The sequence below is a fragment of the Ascaphus truei genome, chromosome 1 (assembly GCF_040206685.1).
Source record: "Ascaphus truei isolate aAscTru1 chromosome 1, aAscTru1.hap1, whole genome shotgun sequence".
NCBI classification, from domain to species: domain Eukaryota; kingdom Metazoa; phylum Chordata; class Amphibia; order Anura; family Ascaphidae; genus Ascaphus; species Ascaphus truei.
This window is the reverse complement of record NC_134483.1, coordinates 542778176-542799928: the sequence shown is the minus strand read 5'-3', so window position 1 is coordinate 542799928 and position 21753 is coordinate 542778176. Positions and strand designations below refer to the sequence as shown.

Below are 21753 nucleotides of genomic sequence, written 5' to 3'. Positions count from 1 at the left end.
CAATGAGACTGGAGACTGGGGCAATGAGACCAGCATTACAATTAAAGGAAGCAGGTTTTTGGGGGGTGCTAAAAGACAATTACATGACCCGCATTACTGAGGAACCAACCAGGAGAGGGGCAATACTGGATTTGGTAATATCAAAGAAGAGGGGATATGATAACTATATACAAATATTTTTGGGATTAATGCAAGGAGCTTTCAAAAGAAGTACTGATCCCACGGGCAGTACAAATGACACAAGGTCATCCCTTAAGGTTGGAGTAAAGGAGATTTCACCAGCAACAAAGGAAAGGGTTCTTTACAGAATGGGGAATTAAAATGTGGCATTCATTCAGTCATTTACGTTCCCATGGAGACTGTGATGGCAGATACAATAGCTATCTTTAGGAAAAGGTTGGACATCTTTTTAGATAGGAAAGGTACACAGGGATATACCAAATAAGTATACAAGGGAAGGATGTTGATACAGGGATTAATCCGATTGCCAATTCTTGGAGTCAGGAAGGAATTTATTTTTCCCCTTATGAGATATCATTGGATGATATGACTCTGGGAGTTTTTGTTTACCTTCCTCTGGATCAATAAGGAAGTACAGATATAGGATAAAGTATCTGTTGTCTAAATTTAGCATAGGTTAAACTTGATGGACATTTGTCTTTTTGTCAACCTGATCTACATGTAACGATGTAACTATGTAACTATGTAACTCGCGGTGAGATGTATAGAAATAAGAATGATGTTTCCATATATTCGTTTATAATTTTGCATAAATAATTTGTCTCACGAAGAGTTAAATAGGTTAACTAGTGTCAGCCGTACATATACAAAGTCTCTCTCTTCTTTAAGTGAAAACAGCATAAGATTGCTTTGACCTTTGTGACAGATAACTACAGTTACACACACAGTGAGGACTCATGGTTCCGACGGCTGTTTTGTGCAGCTGTGCATGGATGCGGTGGGTTGGTCCTCTGGGTGTCCTGTGTTTTGACACCAGTGGCAGGAGTTTGCATGATGCAAGGATTCTAATCCTCGGGAAGGAAGGAAGTGAAAAGCAGAAGAGACTTTGTTATGATATGCAACGTGTAGCTGGGAGCACTGCAGCCTGTGACCGGCCCCAGGTGGGGGGCTGGCTGGGTGGGTGTGTGGGGGAGCAGGATGCAGCTGCTGTAGCCAACAATGCTTCAGAATATACTGTATACTGTTAGAAACATGACAGGCTAATGGTGATTTCATGCAGGAACTCGGCAATCATTCACTTCGGATTTACTGCAAAAGAAAGAAACGAGGAAACTGCGGGCAGGGTCGCTTTCAGGCCCCAGCGGGCTCTGGGCAAAGAATAAACTAGTGGGGCCCAGGGAGCCTTAAGCCAGAAAGGGAACAATAATTAAACTAATATATTTTGGACCAGGTGAGGGGGGGAGGTAGTTATGAATGTGGTGGGGGGTAGATATGGACCTTGGGTTGTTGTATGGTCCTGTCATGGGGGAGAGGGGTGTGAGAAGGAGGTATGGGCCTGGGAGTAAATGTGTGGGCCTGGGGTGCTTGGAGGGGGTGGGGGGAGCTGCAGCCTCGGGGATTGGGGGGGGGGGGGCTGCTAGAGACATGGAGGTGGGCCTGCCAGAGGGAGCCTCTCTTCCACTGGCCTCCAGCAGGTACCCTCTTGACAGGTCACCTCTGCGGATCTGGCACTACATGTTAGGGTGACCGGTCCATTGACTCACCGAGTCTGGGGCAGTAGTACCTGGGTGGGCCCCTGATGGCGATGGGCCCTGGGCTACTGCCCCTTTTGCCTGTTGGATAAAGGGGCCCTGACTACAGGCACTACAGTATGTTGTGGCAAAGTGGTGAGTGGAAGTTCCCGCCGTGGAATTTGCTTTCCGAGGAAGCGCTGACTGCAGTTTCAGTACAGGAATTTAAGTTGAAATATGATCTGTGCATAGAGGGAAGAAATGTACAGTCTGTAAGGTCTGATGTTATTTAAAGGGATTCCTGGCAGATGTATTTCCCATGGTCAGAGCAAATTGTAACCTGTTTAGTATTGTACAAGGTGGGGGAGGGGGCTTTTACAAGCCTCCATGCTAAAACATCCAATGCGAAACGCGTTGAGGTCACACTAACACATCCCATCCAAGCTATGTCATCAAGCTATTTGACGTACAGGGTGGTCGGACTTCCTGGGGACCGCTGCCCATGCAGCCCCCGCGGGCCCTGCAGCCTCTTACCATCAGGCTCAGTCTATTGCAGAATTCACAATTTCTTACCTTGCTGTAAGGGTTAATAGCTATTGTGTGCTTGTACTTTTTACTGTCCCCTGGTGCACCTTTTTGGTTTTTCTTTTTCGAAGTCCATACAGGGCTCTATCAAATCAACCAATCGTTCACTTCTTGTGACAGGGAAGGGGGTTGGGAAGAGTGTGCAGTCTTCTCCGATCAGGTGCTGAGGACACGAGTTTAGATGGACCTTCCTTCCTAGCATCATGTGACCTGCCCAGTAAATGAATTCCCCCCTGATGAAGGTTTATAGAAACCGAAACGTTGGTATATTTTTGTACTCTGCATTACTTGGGTGCTCTGGATTTATTTAAATCTCGTGATATTTGTCGGCACTTCCATGTGGCACCGACAGATAACCTCTATTTGTGACATTTCTGTCTGGAAGTTACTTGGTCCGGGTGCGCAGGGTGATTTTATATTACCAGTAAATGAATAACAGTCCTTAGATACTGTATGACGTATAGATATCCCCAATGCGATACAGCGACAGGTATCATTTTGATGACCATCCCATGGACGGGGACATGATTAATGGGAAAATCAGCCTTTTAATTAGTTAACTACATGAATAATGAGAAAGTTCAGAGGCTGATCATGTGCAATAGCTCTCCTCTATTTTGTTATAACAATAATTACTTTATGTCATGTAACGCTTTTCTCCCAATGGGACACAACGCATTTCACAATTACAATATAGTGCGTGGTACGCAGCAAATAGGAATGTTACAGACCCATTCCCTGCCCGCAGAGCTTACACTCTATGTTTTGGTGTCTGAGGCACAGGGAGATAAAGTGACTTGCCCAAGGTCACAAGGCTGGTGCCCAAGGCTGACACCATGATTTGAACCAGGTTCCCCTGCTTCCAACTCAGTGCCCGTATCTTCACCGTCACTGCTCCTTCAGCCTGCTATTACCCTATTGAATAAACTATGAACCAGTCTTCCCTGTGGGGGAGAAGATGTCAGTCCCTTCCCAGGCAATTGCATCCCATCCATCCACCCATCCACAGGGAACGTGGCCTCCCCTTCTCCTAGGACAGCGGATTTATAGGCATGGAATTGCAGGGAAAGGACCAGCCTGGCTGAGAGTGAAGGAAACAGCTGACCCAGAACCAGTCAGCATTACCGAGATAACTCTGAATAAATCCATCCTTCTTCATTTTCAAAGAAAAGAAAAAAGTAAAGAATTGGATGATTATGTTTTTTTTTACAGAACCTTCCCTCCTAGGGTGGAGGTGTACTGATGGGAGACACACGTTTAATGGGTGATATCTGGATGGAGGTGTACTGATGGGAGACACACGTTTAATGGGTGATATCTGGACGGAGGTGTACTGATGGGAGACACACGTTTAATGGGTGATATCTGGATGGAGGTGTACTGATGGGAGACACACGTTTAATGGGTGATATCTGGATGGAGGTGTATTGATGGGAGACACACGTTTAATGGGTGATATCTGGATGGAGGTGTACTGATGGGAGACACACGTTTAATGGGTGATATCTGGATGGAGATGTACTGATGGCAGACACATGTTTAATGGGTGATATCTGGATGGAGATGTACTGATGGGAGACACACGTTTAATGGGTGATATCTGGATGGAGGTGTACTGATGGGAGATGCGCGTTTAATGTGTGATATCTGGATGGAGGTGTATTGATGGGAGACGCGTTTAATGGGTGATATCTGGATGGAGGTGTACTGATGGGAGACGCGTTTAATGGGTGATATCTGGATGGAGGTGTACTGATGGGAGACACACGTTTAATGGGTGATATCTGGATGGAGGTGTATTGATGGGAGACGCGTTTAATGGGTGATATCTGGATGGAGGTGTACTGATGGGAGACGCGTTTAATGGGTGATATCTGGATGGAGGTGTACTGATGGGAGACACATGTTTAATGGGTGTTATCTGGATGGAGGTGTACTGATGGGAGACACACGTTTAATGGGTGATATCTGGATGGAGGTGTACTGATGGGAGACACATGTTTAATGGGTGATATCTGGATGGAGGTGTACTGATGGGAGACACACGTTTAATGGGTGATATCTGTATGGAGGTGTATTGACAGGAGACACACGTTTAATGGGTGATATCTGGATGGAGGTGTACTGATGGGAGACACGTTTAATGGGTGATATCTGGATGGAGGTGTATTGATGGCAGACACATGTTTAATGGGTGATATCTGGATGGAGGTGTACTGATGGGAGACACACGTTTAATGGGTGATATCTGGATGGAGGTTTACTGATGGCAGACACACGTTTAATGGGTGATATCTGGATGGAGGTGTACTGATGGGAGACGCGCATTTAATGGGTGATGTCTGGATGGAGGTGTACGGATGGGAGACACACGTTTAATGGGTGATATCTGGATGGAGGTGTACTGATGGGAGATGCGCGTTTAATGGGTGATATCTGGATGGAGGTGTATTGATGGCAGACATAGGTTTAATGGGTGATATCTGGATGGAGGTGTACTGATGGCAGACGGGTTTAATGGGTGATATCTGGATGGAGGTGTACTGATGGGAGACGCGCGTTAATGGGTGATATCTGGATGGAGGTGTATTGATTGCAGACATAGGTTTAATGGGTGATATCTGGATGGAGGTGTACTGATGCCAGGCACGCGTTTAATGGGTGATATCTGGATGGAAGTGTATTGATGGCAGACATAGGTTTAATGGGTGATATCTGGATGGAGGTGTATCGATGGCAGACACACGTTTAATGGGTGATATCTGGATGGAGGTGTACTGATGGCAGACACACGTTTAATGGGTGATATCTGGATGGAGGTGTACTGATGGGAGATGCGCGTTTAATGGGTGATATCTGGATGGAGGTGTACGGATGGGAGACACACGTTTAATGGGTGATATCTGGATGGAGGTGTACGGATGGGAGACACACGTTTAATGGGTGATATCTGGATGGAGGTATACTGATGGGAAACACACGTTTAATGGGTGATATCTGGATGGAGGTGTATTGACGGGAGACATACGTTTAATGGGTGATATCTGGATGGAGGTGTATTGACGGGAGACACGTTTAATGGGTGATATCTGGATGGAGGTGTATTGATGGGAGACATGTTTAATGGGTGATGTCTGGATGGAGGTTTACTGATGGGAGACACGTTTAATGGGTGATGTCTGGATGGAGGTTTACTGATGGGAGACACACGTTTAATGGGTGATATCTGGATGGAGGTGTACTGATGGGAGACGCGCGTTTAATGGGTGATATCTGGATGGAGGTGTACTGATGGCAGACGCGTTTAATGGGTGATATCTGGATGTAGGCGTATTGATGGCAGACATAGGTTTATTGGGTGATATCTGGATGGAGGTGTACTGATGCAGACGCGTTTAGTGGGTGATATCTGGATGGAGGTGTACTGATGGGAGACACACGTTTAATGGGTGATATCTGGATGGGGATGTATTGATGGCAGACATAGGTTTAATGGGTGATATCTGGATGGAGGTGTACTGATAGGAGACACACCTTTAATGGGTGATAGTGGATGGGGATGTATTGATGGCAGACATAGGCTTAATGGGTGATATCTGGATGGAGGTGTACTGATGGCAGACATAGGTTTAATGGGTGATATCTGGATGGAGGTGTACTGATGGAAGACGCGCGTTTAATGGGTGATATCTGGATGGAGGTGTATTGATGATAGACACGTATTGAATGGGTGATATCTGTCTCTCTCTGTTTCTGTCTGCCTGTCTGTCTCTCTCTCTTTTTTTTTAACCCCTCCCGCACTGGAGGAACAAGCCATGCCATCACGGAGTTTAGACAGGGGGTGGGGTTGGGGCCGTTTTTCCATGTTGAACCAGGTAGTTGCAAAGAACACAAGTAACTTCCACAAACTGCTCCTCCCAAATTCCCCAACAGATCCTACAATCATACAGGACCCAGACAGCACATGAGTTCCAACGCTGCACTGTTACATGAGACTGTGTGCTATTTGCATGTCATTTCCCAGAATCCCTGGCTGCAGTGGAAGCAGTGCGTGCTGGGAGATAATGGGGAAAGGCAGGCTGCAGCCCTGTCTGAGACATGTGACTGTGCTCACAAGTGATATTTTCATTGGTTTCCCAGAGCTTTGTGTCTCACGGTGGGGAAGTAATGTACACATTTAGGTGTACATTCCATAGTATCATGTGCACATTCTGCTGGAATCATTAACTCAACGCAAGGGAATCATGTACTCACTGAATAGGAATCGGGATTATACAGTGTCTGGGCCCCATTATCCTGCTCCACAAATGGCTGGGTACATCGAAGGTAAGAGGGTCAGCCACTCAATGGTATCATCCAACAGCACATGGTAATACCCAACCCCGATCTAACAGCCAGTACATTCAGTAAGAGTTATTGGGATGTATCATTTTATATTTGTATATCATTTCGGCTTCTCTTCCCCCCTTTTCTTTCCGTTTGTTAGTGGCTCCCAGTTTGACTTGTGCCACACGTGTGACACTTGATTTCCAACCCAAAATGTCCAGGACACAATACTTTTTTTTTTTTACTGGTACAAAAATGTGACAAATAAAAATATAACATGAAATGAATACAATGGGGAAATACACGAGATATAATCAGCATGAAATAATGATGTGTTTCTATATATCATTTCCTGTGTTTTTCTCGCTTTTTTATTTTGTGAAATCAACATATTGTAGCTCTTTTGCAGGGCATGTTATCTTTTGCAGAGCATGTTATCTTTTGCAGGGCATGTTATCTTTTGCAGGGCATATTATCTTTTGCAGAGCATGTTATCTTTTGCAGAGCATGTTATCTTTTGCAGAGCATGTTATCTTTTGCAGAGCATGTTATCTTTTGCAGAGCATGTTATCTTTTGCAGAGCATGTTATCTTTTGCAGAGCATGTTATCTTTTGCAGAGCATGTTATCTTTTGCAGGGCATGTTATCTTTTGCAGAGCATGCTATCTTTTGCAGAGCATGTTATCTTTTGCAGAGCATGTTATCTTTTGCAGAGCATGTTATCTTTTGCAGGGCATGTTATCTTTTGCAGGCCTGTTATCTTTTGAGCCATGTGCCTTTATTTGGGTATTATTGGGGTAACTCGCATGTTTTATCTATTATGCAGCTGAACCCACTTCTGCACAGAATAGGGACTGTTTATAAAGCCTGATTTCATCCTAAAATTAGCACTGAGGTGATTTTGAATGGGGGTTGCTTATCAATCATGTTCTCTACTCTCAGCTCACCCTGTTCCTGTCAGAGATGTAATCGGGAGAGGGGAGAGGGTCCAGTCCATCCAGACGAAGATCCAGAACGGAGCTGAACCATATAAGAAATATGTAAGAACCTGATCTCCTGTGAGCAAGTCTTGGGGTGTGGCTTCACCTCATATAATTGTTAACAACATGTGGTTCATACTTACACATCACAGAATTACATGAAAGTACACTCTCCTCTCTAGCTCCAGGTTTAATGCGGAACCCTGAAGGTGTCCAACATTAGAGTTATTACTGGTTAGTATAAGGGGTTAACAGCCTTAACGGGTTAACTGTGTGGGATTCCTCTGGTTACTCCCATCCCCACCATGTGATGCAGGATGATTATGTAGAAAGGAATAGCCACTACCCAGTGTGTCCTGTGACCAGGGACATCATCATAGGGAGATGGGAGGGTATATATAGCTGTCCTGAGTGTTCTAGAACCAGGTTCACTGACATGACAAGTTGGAGGGGCCTCACTGTGAGTCTTGTGCATAGTAAGACAAGATATATATGTTTTTTCTATGATTTATGTAATACCGAATAATGTTTTACAATCTAAGGATTGAGGCATGGCGTGACTAATTGTATCCCCATCCTACACAGAATGTACATTTCTCCAGGACCAATACAGCTACAAGAACTTTAACCCACGATTTCATCTTATAAGCAAACGTTAAATAAAAATGCTCAGTGCCTATTGTTGTGTGATGTTTGGAAACATCGGGTTAAACCCATTAATGATGTCATTTTACTAGAAAGGACTGCATCTTTAAAAACACAAGCTTAAATTACTTTCTCAGCAGTAATACTTAGTATATTGACAGAGATAAGGCATTACAAACACACAAAGGGACTTCAGATTCTTTCCCATGACTCTCCCACTGCACAGTGACTAACATTTTATTTGCATTAAAGAAAATATATCACATTTTGTTGTCATCCCCCCCCCCCCCCTTTCATGTGTCAGTCTCATGCCCTAAGGACAGAAGTCTCAGAACACCCATTCAGCCTGCAACTTCCCGTATATCGACATAGATATTTCACCATTACAGTGAAGGTGGTGAGAGGGTTGAGTCCTGTGGCACAAAACCAGCAGATGGACCTATATTTCCAGCTGACATTATTTATAAGTGCCATGTTATGTGCCCTTACATTGTGCTTCCCTACGTTACTCTCAGCAGCAGATGTATATATACTGTAGTCCCCACGTTTCTTCCATGTCCCATAGGCCTTCCCCTGATCTGAATGAAGTTTGTCTCTTCTCAGCACCGGGATTTGACGGGATCAGAGAATAGGGGGCTGTGCAGAATAATAATAATAATATTAACAGCATGTTCTTGTATAGCGCTGCCAGTTTTACGTAGTGCTTTACAGAGACATTTTGCAGGCACAGGTCCCTGCCCCGCGGAGCCTACAGGGAGATAAAGTGACATGCCCAAGGTCACAAGGAGCCGACACCGGGAATTGAACCAGGTTACCCTGCAGCAAACTCTCAGTGCCAGTCAGTGTCTTTTACTCCCTGAGCCGCTCCTTCTCCTGCCTCACACTCTCAGTGCCAGTCAGTGTCTTTACTCCCTGAGCCGCTCCTTCTCCTGCCTCACACTCAGTGTCAGTCAGTGTCTTTACTCCCTGAGCCCCTCCTTCTCCTGCCTCACACTCAGTGTCAGTCAGTGTCTTTACTCCCTGAGCCGCTCCTTCTCCTGCCTCACACTCAGTGCCAGTCAGTGTCTTTACTCCCTGAGCCGCTCCTTCTCCTGCCTCACACTCAGTGCCAGTCAGTGTCTTTACTCCCTGAGCCCCTCCTTCTCCTGCCTCACACTCAGTGCCAGTCAGTGTCTTCACTCACTGAGCCGCTCCTTCTCCTGCCTCACACTCTCAGTGCCAGTCAGTGTCTTTACTCCCTGAGCCGCTCCTTCTCCTGCCTCACACTCAGTGTCAGTCAGTGTCTTTACTCCCTGAGCCCCTCCTTCTCCTGCCTCACACTCAGTGCTAGTCAGTGTCTTTACTCCCTGAGCCGCTCCTTCTCCTGCCTCACACTCTCAGTGCCAGTCAGTGTCTTTACTCCCTGAGCCGCTCCTTCTCCTGCCTCACACTCAGTGCCAGTCAGTGTCTTTACTCCCTGAGCCGCTCCTTCGCCTGCTTCACACTCAGTGCCAGTCAGTGTCTTTACTCCCTGAGCCGCTCCTTCTCCTGCCTCACACTCTCAGTGCCAGTCAGTGTCTTTACTCACTGAGCCGCTCCTTCTCCTGCCTCACACTCTCAGTGCCAGTCAGTGTCTTTACTCCCTGAGCCGCTCCTTCTCCTGCCTCACACTCAGTGCCAGTCATTGTCTTTACTCCCTGAGCCGCTCCTTCTCCTGCTTCACACTCTCAGTGCCAGTCAGTGTCTTTACTCCCTGAGCCGCTCCTTCTCCTGCCTCACACTCAGTGCCAGTCAGTGTCTTTACTCCCTGAGCCGCTCCTTCTCCTGCCTCACACTCTCAGTGAAGGTCAGTGTCTTCACTCCCTGAGCCGCTCCTTCTCCTGCCTCACATTCTCAGTGCCAGTCAGTGTCTTTACTCACTGAGCCGCTCCTTCTCCTGCCTCACACTCTCAGTGCCAGTCAGTGTCTTTACTCCCTGAGCCGCTCTTTCTCCTGCCTCACACTCAGTGCCAGTCAGTGTCTTTACTCCCTGAGCCGCTCCTTCTCCTGCCTCACACTCTCAGTGCCAGTCAGTGTCTTTACTCACTGAGCCGCTCCTTCTCCTGCCTCACACTCAGTGCCAGTCAGTGTCTTTACTCCCTGAGCCGCTCCTTCTCCTGCCTCACACTCTCAGTGCCAGTCAGTGTCTTTACTCACTGAGCCGCTCCTTCTCCTGCCTCACACTCTCAGTGCCAGTCAGTGTCTTCACTCACTGAGCCGCTCCCTCTCCTGCCTCACTCTCAGTGCCAGTCAGTGTCTTCACTCCCTGAGCAGCTCCTTCTCCTGCCTCACACTCTCAGTGCCAGTCAGTGTCTTTACTCCCTGAGCCGCTCCTTCTCCTGCCTCACACTCTCAGTGCCAGTCAGTGTCTTTACTCCCTGAGCCGCTCCTTCTCCTGCCTCACACTCAGTGCCAGTCAGTGTCTTTACTCCCTGAGCCGCTCCTTCTCCTGCCTCACACTCAGTGCCAGTCAGTGTCTTCACTCACTGAGCCGCTCCTTCTCCTGCCTCACACTCAGTGCCAGTCAGTGTCTTCACTCCCTGAGCCGCTCCTTCTCCTGCCTCTCACTCTCAGTGCCAGTCAGTGTCTTTACTCCCTGAGCCTCTCCTTCTCCTGCTTCACACTCAGTGCCGGTCAGTGTCTTTACTCCCTGAGCCGCTCCTTCTCCTGCCTCACACTCTCAGTGCCAGTCAGTGTCTTTACTCCCTGAGCCGCTCCTTCTCCTGCCTCACACTCTCAGTGCCAGTCAGTGTCGTTACTCCCTGAGCCGCTCCTTCTCCTGCCTCACACTCAGTGCCAGTCAGTGTCTTCACTCCCTGAGCCGCTCCTTCTCCTGCCTCACACTCTCAGTGCCAGTCAGTGTCTTCACTCCCTGAGCCGCTCCTTCTCCTGCCTCACACTCAGTGCCAGTCAGTGTCTTCACTCACTGAGCCGCTCCTTCTCCTGCCTCACACTCAGTGCCAGTCAGTGTCGTTACTCCCTGAGCCGCTCCTTCTCCTGCCTCACACTCAGTGCCAGTGTCTTTACTCCCTGAGCCGCTCCTTCTCCTGCCTCACACTCTCAGTGCCAGTCAGTGTCTTCACTCCCTGAGCCGCTCCTTCTCCTGCCTCACACTCTCAGTGCCAGTCAGAGTCTTTACTCCCTGAGCCGCTCCTTCGCCTGCTTCACACTCAGTGCCAGTCAGTGTCGTTACTCCCTGAGCCGCTCCTTCTCCTGCTTCACACTCAGTGCCGGTCAGTGTCTTTACTCCCTGAGCCGCTCCTTCTCCTGCCTCACACTCTCAGTGCCAGTCAGTGTCGTTACTCCTTGAGCCGCTCCTTCTCCTGCCTCACACTCTCAGTGCCAGTCAGTGTCTTTACTCACTGAGCCACTCCTTCTCCTGCCTCACACTCTCAGTGCCAGTCAGTGTCTTTACTCACTGAGCCGCTCCTTCTCCTGCCTCACACTCTCAGTGCCAGTCAGTGTCTTTACTCACTGAGCCGCTCCTTCTCCTGCCTCACACTCTCAGTGCCAGTCAGTGTCTTCACTCACTGAGCCGCTCCCTCTCCTGCCTCACTCTCAGTGCCAGTCAGTGTCTTCACTCCCTGAGCCGCTCCTTCTCCTGCCTCACACTCTCAGTGCCAGTCAGTGTCTTTACTCCCTGAGCCGCTCCTTCTCCTGCCTCACACTCTCAGTGCCAGTCAGTGTCTTTACTCACTGAGCCGCTCCTTCTCCTGCCTCACACTCAGTGCCAGTCAGTGTCTTTACTCACTGAGCCGCTCCTTCTCCTGCCTCACACTCAGTGCCAGTCAGTGTCTTTACTCCCTGAGCCGCTCCTTCTCCTGCCTCACACTCAGTGCCAGTCAGTGTCTTCACTCACTGAGCCGCTCCTTCTCCTGCCTCACACTCAGTGCCAGTCAGTGTCTTCACTCCCTGAGCCGCTCCTTCTCCTGCCTCTCACTCTCAGTGCCAGTCAGTGTCTTTACTCCCTGAGCCGCTCCTTCTCCTGCTTCACACTCAGTGCCAGTCAGTGTCGTTACTCCCTGAGCCGCTCCTTCTCCTGCTTCACACTCAGTGCCAGTCAGTGTCTTTACTCCCTGAGCCGCTCCTTCTCCTGCCTCACACTCTCAGTGCCAGTCAGTGTCGTTACTCCCTGAGCCGCTCCTTCTCCTGCCTCACACTCAGTGCCAGTCAGTGTCTTCACTCCCTGAGCCGCTCCTTCTCCTGCCTCACACTCTCAGTGCCAGTCAGAGTCTTCACTCCCTGAGCCGCTCCTTCTCCTGCCTCACACTCAGTGCCAGTCAGTGTCTTCACTCACTGAGCCGCTCCTTCTCCTGCCTCACACTCAGTGCCAGTCAGTGTCGTTACTCCCTGAGCCGCTCCTTCTCCTGCCTCACACTCAGTGCCAGTGTCTTTACTCCCTGAGCCGCTCCTTCTCCTGCCTCACACTCTCAGTGCCAGTCAGTGTCTTCACTCCCTGAGCCGCTCCTTCTCCTGCCTCACACTCTCAGTGCCAGTCAGAGTCTTTACTCCCTGAGCCGCTCCTTCTCCTGCTTCACACTCAGTGCCAGTCAGTGTCGTTACTCCCTGAGCCGCTCCTTCTCCTGCTTCACACTCAGTGCCGGTCAGTGTCTTTACTCCCTGAGCCGCTCCTTCTCCTGCCTCACACTCTCAGTGCCAGTCAGTGTCGTTACTCCCTGAGCCGCTCCTTCTCCTGCCTCACACTCAGTGCCAGTCAGTGTCTTCACTCCCTGAGCCGCTCCTTCTCCTGCCTCACACTCTCAGTGCCAGTCAGTGTCTTCACTCCCTGAGCCGCTCCTTCTCCTGCCTCACACTCAGTGCCAGTCAGTGTCTTCACTCACTGAGCCGCTCCTTCTCCTGCCTCACACTCAGTGCCAGTCAGTGTCGTTACTCCCTGAGCCGCTCCTTCTCCTGCCTCACACTCAGTGCCAGTCAGTGTCGTTACTCCCTGACCGCTCCTTCTCCTGCCTCACACTCTCAGTGCCAGTCAGTGTCTTCACTCCCTGAGCCGCTCCTTCTCCTGCCTCACACTCAGTGTCAGTCAGTGTCTTTACTCACTGAGCCGCTCCTTCTCCTGCCTCACACTTTCAGTGCCAGTCAGTGTCTTCACTCCCTGAGCCGCTCCTTCTCCTGCCTCACACTCAGTGTCAGTCAGTGTCTTCACTCCCTGAGCCGCTCCTTCTCCTGCCTCACACTCAGTGCCAGTCAGTGTCGTTACTCACTGAGCCGCTCCTTCTCCTGCCTCACACTCAGTGTCAGTCAGTGTCTTTACTCACTGAGCCGCTCCTTCCCCTGCCTCACACTCTCAGTGCCAGTCAGTGTCTTCACTCACTGAGCCGTTCCCTCTCCATATAATTGTCTAACTTTATAAAAGATCTGGAGGGAGAGAATTAAACTCTGAGTTGGCTGGGAGGGGGGGGGTGTTTGCTATATGTGCGCAGGAGATATATACAGATTCCTCTGTTAATCATCAGCTGGTATATCATTGTGGGGGAGGGGACAGAACAAAGCTCTATTTACCCCACAGCTGCCAACCTCTTAAAAATCCCTCCAGGAACATTGTCCTCGTCACACCAGAACCAGAACCAGTGCTAGAAATGCATGGAAGGGGGTTGTCGGGTGAGCAGCACAGCTATCAGCCATTACAGGAACAAGATCAGAGAGATTTGGGATTCTAGACACCAAAAATTGCATTTTCATTGAAAAGTGCTGATTCTAATCCAAGAGACTCCATTTAAGTCTAAAAAGTTACTGATTCCAAAAATCAGTGAGACCGACTCCAAATCAGTGAGACCGACTCCAAATCAGTGAGACCGACTCCAAATCAGTGAGACCGACTCCAAATCAGTGAGACCGACTCCAAATCAGTGAGACCGACTCCAAATCAGTGAGACCGACTCCAAATCAGTGAGACCGACTCCAAATCAGCGAGACCGAGTTAATTACAGTTACAGATGCATATTTAATAAGTTTAATGGAGATACCTGACACCAAGTAACAACAAACAGCTTTATTTAGTCTGCAAATCACTTTTTGAAACGACTGTATTACCATTTCCATTATAAAAGGCTGTGGAGGTTTCTTACAATCTTTATCTGGTGTCTTGTAGTGGTAAGACTGTGTGCAAGTCATCAAACAGATTATTTTAGCCCTTGTGTTTGCACAGTAATTATAGGGCCCTCATTAGTCAGACAGAGGAACATAAATAGCAGACAGAAAGCGTTAACAAGAGGTCACTGTAACGCAGACGGGCTCTTTCTAAGGACCCCAAGCCAGTGACACAGATAACAAGCTGGATAAGATACTGCCGCTGACCCTAAGGGAGACGTGGCCAGAACGTGGCCAGAACGTGGCCAGTACGGGCCGTGAATCCCATAAAGACGCTTTGTATAACCCTGCTGTGCTGAGCAACGTGACAAACCTCAAGGACCGCATGTGCTGCTCTTACCACTCAAAAAGGGTTGTACTTTATATATATAGCTGTCTGTGGGGAGGTTTACTGGCTCTACATCTTAACCCAGGCGATGCTGAAAAGCTGTGCAATGCAGCAAGCATAAGCTTATAGGGGACCATGTCAAATGGATTTGAAGCAAAAGGTGGCACTGCGTGCTCATTTGCATGTAATTTCCCCAGAATACCTTGCTGCAGTGAAAGCACTGTATGCTGGGCGATAATCGTGAAAATGCTTTTTGCAGACCTGTCTAAGACATGCAAATTAGCACACAGTAATATTTCCATTTGATATATATATATATATATATATATATATATATATATATATATATTGTATGTGACACTCTCTCTCCCTGTGAAACTCTCTCTCTTTCTCTGCTTGTGGGACTCTCTCTCTCTCTCTCTCTCTCTCTCTCTCTCTCTCTCTGCCTGTGGGACTCTCTCTCCATCTCTGCCTGTGGGACTCTCTCTCTCTCTCTCTGCCTGTGGGACTCTCTCTCTCTCTCTGCCTGTGGGACTCTCTCTCTCTCTCTCTCTCTCTCTCTCTCTCTCTCTCTCTGTGTGGGACTGTCTCTCTCTCTCTCTCTCTCTCTCTGCCTGTGGGACTCTCTCTCTCTCTCTGCCTGTGGGACTTTCTCTCTCTGCCTGTGGGACTCTCTCTCTCTGCCTATGGGACTCTCTCTCTGCCTGTGGGACTCTCTCTCTCTCTCTCTGCCTGTGTGACTCTCTCTCTCTCTCTGCCTGTGTGACTCTCTCTGCCTGTGGGACTCCCTCTCTCTGCCTGTGGGACTCTCTCTCTCTCTCTCTCTGGCTGTGGGACTCTCTCTCTCTCTGCCTGTGGGACTCTCTCTCTCTCTGCCTGTGGGGATCTCTCTCTCTGCCTATGGGACTCTCTCTCTCTGCCTGTGGGACTCTCTCTCTCTCTGCCTGTGGGACTCTCTCTCTCTCTGCCTGTGGGACTCTCTCTCTCTCTGCCTGTGGGACTCTCTCTCTCTGCCTGTGGGACTCTCTCTCTCTCTCTCTCTGCCTGTGGGACTCTCTCTCTCTCTCTCTCTCTCTCTCTCTCTCTCTCTCTGCCTGTGGGACTCTCTCTCTCTCTCTGCCTGTGGGACTCTCTCTCTCTCTGCCTGTGGCACCCTACCTACTGAAGGTAAAAGACCCAAAACAGAGACAGACCCTGAGCCAGTACAGAATAAGTGCCCACAGCCTGGAAATAGAAACAGGCAGGCACAGACAGAACTGGAAGCCCCGGGAGATGAGACTGTGCCAAAGATGTGAGCTAGGAGAGGTAGAAGATGAAACTCACTTCCTGTTGCGTTGCACACAATACTCTGAAGTGAGGAGTGCCCACCTAGAGAAACTCACTGCTGTTATCCAGAACTTTAATAATACAGAAGAGAACCAAAAAATAGCGATCCTCCTGGGAGAAGATGAAACCACAGCAGAACTGGCCGCACACTATATCAGCACCTGCCACAAGCTGAGAGACGTACATTAACCCCCACACCCCTGTGTGAAACTGTTACCCATATACCGTGCAATCATTATACCCTACCCCCTAGTATTCGTGTAATTATTGTCCCCCACCCCCTATTATTCACGCTTTGGCAATACTGAAATGTTCTTTTGTCATGCCAATAAAGCTGATTTGATTTGATTTTACTCTCTCTCTCTGCCTGTGGGACTCTCTCTCTGCCTGTGGGACTCTCTCTCTCTCTGCCTGTGGGACTCTCTCTCTCTCTGCCTGTGGGACTCTCTCTCTCTGCCTGTGGGACTCTCTCTCTCTGCCTGTGTGACTCTCTCTCTGCCTGTGTGACTCTCTCTCTGCCTGTGGGACTCTCTCTCTCTCTGCCTGTGGGACTCTCTCTCTCTCTCTCTCTGCCTGTGGGACTCTCTCTCTCTCTCTGCCTGTGGGACTCTCTCTCTCTCTGCCTGTGGGACTCTCTCTCTCTCTCTGCCTGTGGGACTCTCTCTCTCTGCCTGTGGGACTCTCTCTCTCTGCCAGTGGGACTCTCTCTCTCTCTCTCTCTCTGCCTGTGGGACTCTCTCTGCCTGTGGGACTCTCTCTCTCTGCCTGTGGGACTCTCTCTCTCTGCCTGTGTGACTCTCTCTCTGCCTGTGGGACTCTCTCTCTCTCTCTCTGCCTGTGGGACTCACACTGCCTGGGCCAGCGCTGTTTTGTGTAACTTTGTTAGCCACACAACCCAGCAGCACAAACACTATAACTGATACACTAGCTGGATCTCCCACAGGAAGAGGAACCGTTACAGAATATCCACCCTCTGCTGCCAGAGGCCCGAGCACTGAAGGGGTTAACGTGCAATAGCTGTAATCACTACTTATACCGGAAAAATAAATATATATATATATAGATATAGATATAGATATATATATACACATAAACACACATGTATACGTGTATAAAATAAATATATATACATAAACACACATTATTGTGTGTGTGCATCTATATATACACACACATATACGTATATATATATACAATCAACACTGAATAGATGATACCGTTCTGTGGCTAACGAAATGCTTTTATTTGTGCGAGCTTTCGAGATACACTGATCTCTTCTTCCGCGGTGGTACACACAAATATATTTATAACACACAGACACAGACACACACACAGAGACACAGAGACACACACACACACACAGACACACAGAGACACACACACACACACAGAGACAGATACAGACACAGACACACACACACACAGACAGACACAGACACACACACACACAGACACACACACAGACACACACACACACAGAGAGAGACACACACACAGACACACACACACAGAGACACAGACACACACAGACACACAGACACATACACACAGACACACACACACACACACACACAGATAGACACACACACACACACACACACACACACACACACAGACACACACAGACAGACACAGACAGACACACACACAGACACACAGACACACAGACACACACACACACACACACACACACACACACACACACACACACACACACACACACACACACACACACACACACACACACACACACACACACACACACACACACACACACACACACACACACAGACAGACACTCTGCCCATTAAAGTTGCAGTGACTCAAAAAACAAAAAGATTCCATTTCAAAAGTAAACACTGCAATTAACCTCTCGCTGCCCGAGGAGCCGGGAAAGTCACAAGGTCACACACACCCTGCCCCTGTTATCTCATTATTATCTCCATGTCTCCTTACGACTCACAGCCTATGCATTGAATAGCAAAACAACCACAGAGGAGGTGTATGTATGTATGTCTTTATTTGTATAGCGCCATAAAATGTACATAGCGCTTCACAGTAGTAATACATGTCATATAAATAACAAATATAAATAACACATCATGGGAATAAGTGCTTCAGACATACTGTAAAAGTAACATTAAGGAAGGAGTCCCTGCTCCGAGGAGCTTACAATCTAATTGGTAGGTAGAGAGAACGTACAGAGACAGTAGGAGGGAGTTCTGGTAAGTGCGTCTGCAGGAGGCCAAGCTTTATGTGTCATGTGTCCATGATTATCCAGTGCTACTCATATGCTTCTTTAAGCAGATGTGTCTTAAGGTTGGTCTTAAAGGTGGATAGCGAGGGGGCTAGTCGGGTATTGAGGGGAAGAGCATTCCAGAGGTGTGGGGCAGAAAGTGAGAAAGGTGGCAGCCATTGTTTTCTATCCCACAAATCTAAAGTACCAACAGATAGGGAGCAAAGAAACGAGTGACCCAGCGAGCGTGCAAAGGGTTAATGCGGAGAGTAACACCGGTAGGAATGTTTTCAGCGTGCAAAGGGTTAATGCGGGAGTAACACCGGTAGAAATATTTTCAGCGTGCGAAGGGTTAATGCGGAGAGTAACACCGGTAAGAATGTTTTCAGCGTGCGAAGGGTTAATGCGGAGAGTAACACCGGTAAGACTGTTTTCAGCGTGCAAAGGGTTAATGCGGAGAGTAACACCGGTAAGACTGTTTTCAGCGTGCAAAGGGTTAATGCGGAGAGTAACACCGGTAAGACTGTTTTCAGCGTGCAAAGGGTTAATGCGGAGAGTAACACCGGTAAGAATGTTTTCAGCGTGCAAAGGGTTAATGCGGAGAGTAACACCGGTGGGAATGTTTTCAGCGTGCAAAGGGTTAATGCGGAGAGTAATACCGGTAAGAATGTTTTCAGCGTGCAAAGGGTTAATGCGGAGAGTAACACCGGTAAGACTGTTTTCAGCGTGCAAAGGGTTAATGCGGAGAGTAACACCGGTAAGAATGTTTTCAGCGTGCAAAGGGTTAATGCGGAGAGTAACACCGGTAAGAATGTTTTCAGCGTGCAAAGGGTTAATGCGGAGAGTAACACCGGTAAGAATGTTTTCAGCGTGCAAAGGGTTAATGCGGAGAGTAACACCCTTAAGAATGTTTTCAGCGTGCAAAGGGTTAATGCGGAGAGTAACACCGGTAAGAATGTTTTCAGCGTGCAAAGGGTTAATGCGGAGAGTAACACCGTAAGACTGTTTTCAGCGTGCAAAGGGTTAATGCGGAGAGTAACACCGGTAAGACTGTTTTCAGCGTGCAAAGGGTTAATGCGGAGAGTAACACCGGTAAGACTGTTTTCAGCGTGCAAAGGGTTAATGCGGAGAGTAACACCGGTAAGAATGTTTTCAGCGTGCAAAGGGTTAATGCGGAGAGTAACACCGGTAAGACTGTTTTCAGCGTGCAAAGGGTTAATGCGGAGAGTAACACAAATCATCCCTAATATTGTGTGACTTGCGCTTATTTCTTCCCCGCTGTCTCTGTACGTCTCCCAACATACGGTACGACTTAGATTGTAAGCTCTCCGAGGCAGGGGTTATCTCTCCGACATGTGCTTTTATATCTGATGCACTTAATGTGTTATAACCCCCTGTATTCTAATGTCTATTTTGTAAAGGGCTGCGTACATTGTTGGTACTATATAAATAAAAACATACATATATACATACATACCTACATACATACATACATACATACAGAAGGAGCCCTGCTTTCACACCTGTGCATATCACTCCGTTTACAGCTGCAGTTCCCACGCACTGCCCAAAGGCAAGCGCTTACACATGGTAACCTAACTTCTGCAGTGCCTCCCTGCTTGCTTTTTTTATTAAAGCCAAGTGACTGGAAAAAGTGGGCCCGTTAGGTTATCTGTTATTTATATTATCTGTTATTTATTTGATTACCACGTGTATTACTGCTGTGAAGCGCTATGTACACTAATGGAGCTATATAAATAAAGACATACAATACAATACAATCCCTGTGAGCAGCAGAGAGAGACACGGGATATACCCGTTACCGACCTCCTCGCTCTGCTTATCCACAGAACCTCCCGGTACTGAACACAAATAAATACACCGCGTGAACTTTCTCCCTGATAAAAGTCCCCAATCCCCAATCAAGGAAGGGAGGTGACGTCGCCCCCCTTCCCAATCTCCCTGACCGTGCCTCTTACACGTCAGGCAGCGTGTGCTGTGACATGTTACTCACCGTGTGCCCGCACAGGAACACAGGAAGGGAACACGAGCAGCAAAATAAGATGGGTACAAGTCCAAAAGTGCCCGGCGGTGGCGAGTGGCAGCCTGGTAATCCGGCCACTGCTCCCCATCCCAAGGTCTCTCCGTCACTCCCCCCTCTCACACTCCTTCCTGACCCTATATACTCTGCTGTCTCAGGGTCTCCAGTGGCTTCCACTCTCCTCCCACATCCCCTCCTCTCTCTGAGGTCTCTCCTCCCTCCTCACACATCTGCACACTGTGCCCTCCCTCCCTCTTCACACATCTGCACACTGTGCCCTCCCTCCCTCTTCACACATCTGCACACTGTGCCCTCCCTCCTCACACATCTGCACACTGTGCCCTCCCTCCCTCTTCACACATCTGCACACTATGCCCTCCCTCCCTCTTCACACATCTGCACACTGTGCCCTCCCTCCCTCTTCACACCTCTGCACACTGTGCCCTCCCTCCCTCTTCACACATCTGCACACTGTGCCCTCCCTCCTCACCCATCTGCACACTGTGCCCTCCCTCCCTCCTCACACATCTGCACACTGTGCCCTCCCTCCTCACACATCTGCACGCTGTGCCCTCCCTCCTCACACATCTCCACATTGTGCCCTGCCTCCCTCCTCCAACATCTGAACACTGTGCCCTCTCTCCTCACACATCTGCACACTGTGCCCTCCCTCCCTCCTCACACATCTGCACACTGTGCCCTCCCTCCTCACACATCTGCACACTGTGCCCTCCCTCCCTCCTCACACATCTGCACACTGTGCCCTGCCTCCCTCCTCACACATCTGCACACTGTGCCCTGCCTCCCTCCTCACACATCTGCACACTGTGCCCTCCCACCTCACACATCTGCACACTGTGCCCTCCCTCCTCACACATCTGCACACTGTGCCCTCCCTCCTCACACATCTGCACACTGTGCCCTCCCTCCTCACACCTCAGCATGCTGTGCCCTCCCTCCTCACACATCTGCACACTGTGCCCTCCCTCCTCACACATCTGCACACAGTGCCCTCCCTCCTCACACATCTGCACACTGTGCCCTGCCTCCCTCCTCACACATCTGCACACTGTGCCCTCCCACCTCACACATCTGCACACTGTGCCCTCCCTCCTCACACATGTGCACACTGTGCCCTCCCTCCTCACACATCTGCTCACTGTGCCCTCCCTCCTCACACATGTGCACACTGTGCCCTCCCTCCTCACACATCTGCACACTGTGCCCTGCCTCCCTCCTCACACATCTGCACACTGTGCCCTCCCTCCTCACACCTCAGCATGCTGTGCCCTCCCTCCTCACACATCTGCACACTGTGCCCTCCCTCCTCACACATCTGCACACTATGCCCTGCCTCCCTCCTCACACATCTGCACACTGTGCCCTGCCTCCCTCCTCACACATCTGCACACTGTGCCCTGCTTCCCTCCTCACACATATGCACACTGTGCCCTCCCACCTCACACATC

At 49.0% G+C, this 21753-nt stretch overlaps 1 protein-coding gene across 1 annotated transcript in view; it reads right to left on the bottom strand.

Moving 5' to 3' along the window:
• The window catches only part of LOC142467670 (disintegrin and metalloproteinase domain-containing protein 33-like), a 209492-nt gene extending 188976 nt beyond the window's left edge, over window positions 1-20516 (bottom strand). The window contains exon 1 of the mRNA XM_075573605.1: window positions 20258-20516. Within this exon, the coding sequence (XP_075429720.1) occupies window positions 20258-20375 (118 nt within the window). The 5' untranslated portion in view covers window positions 20376-20516. The remainder of the gene's footprint in view (window positions 1-20257) is intronic.
• Window positions 20517-21753: the final 1237 nt, after the last annotated feature.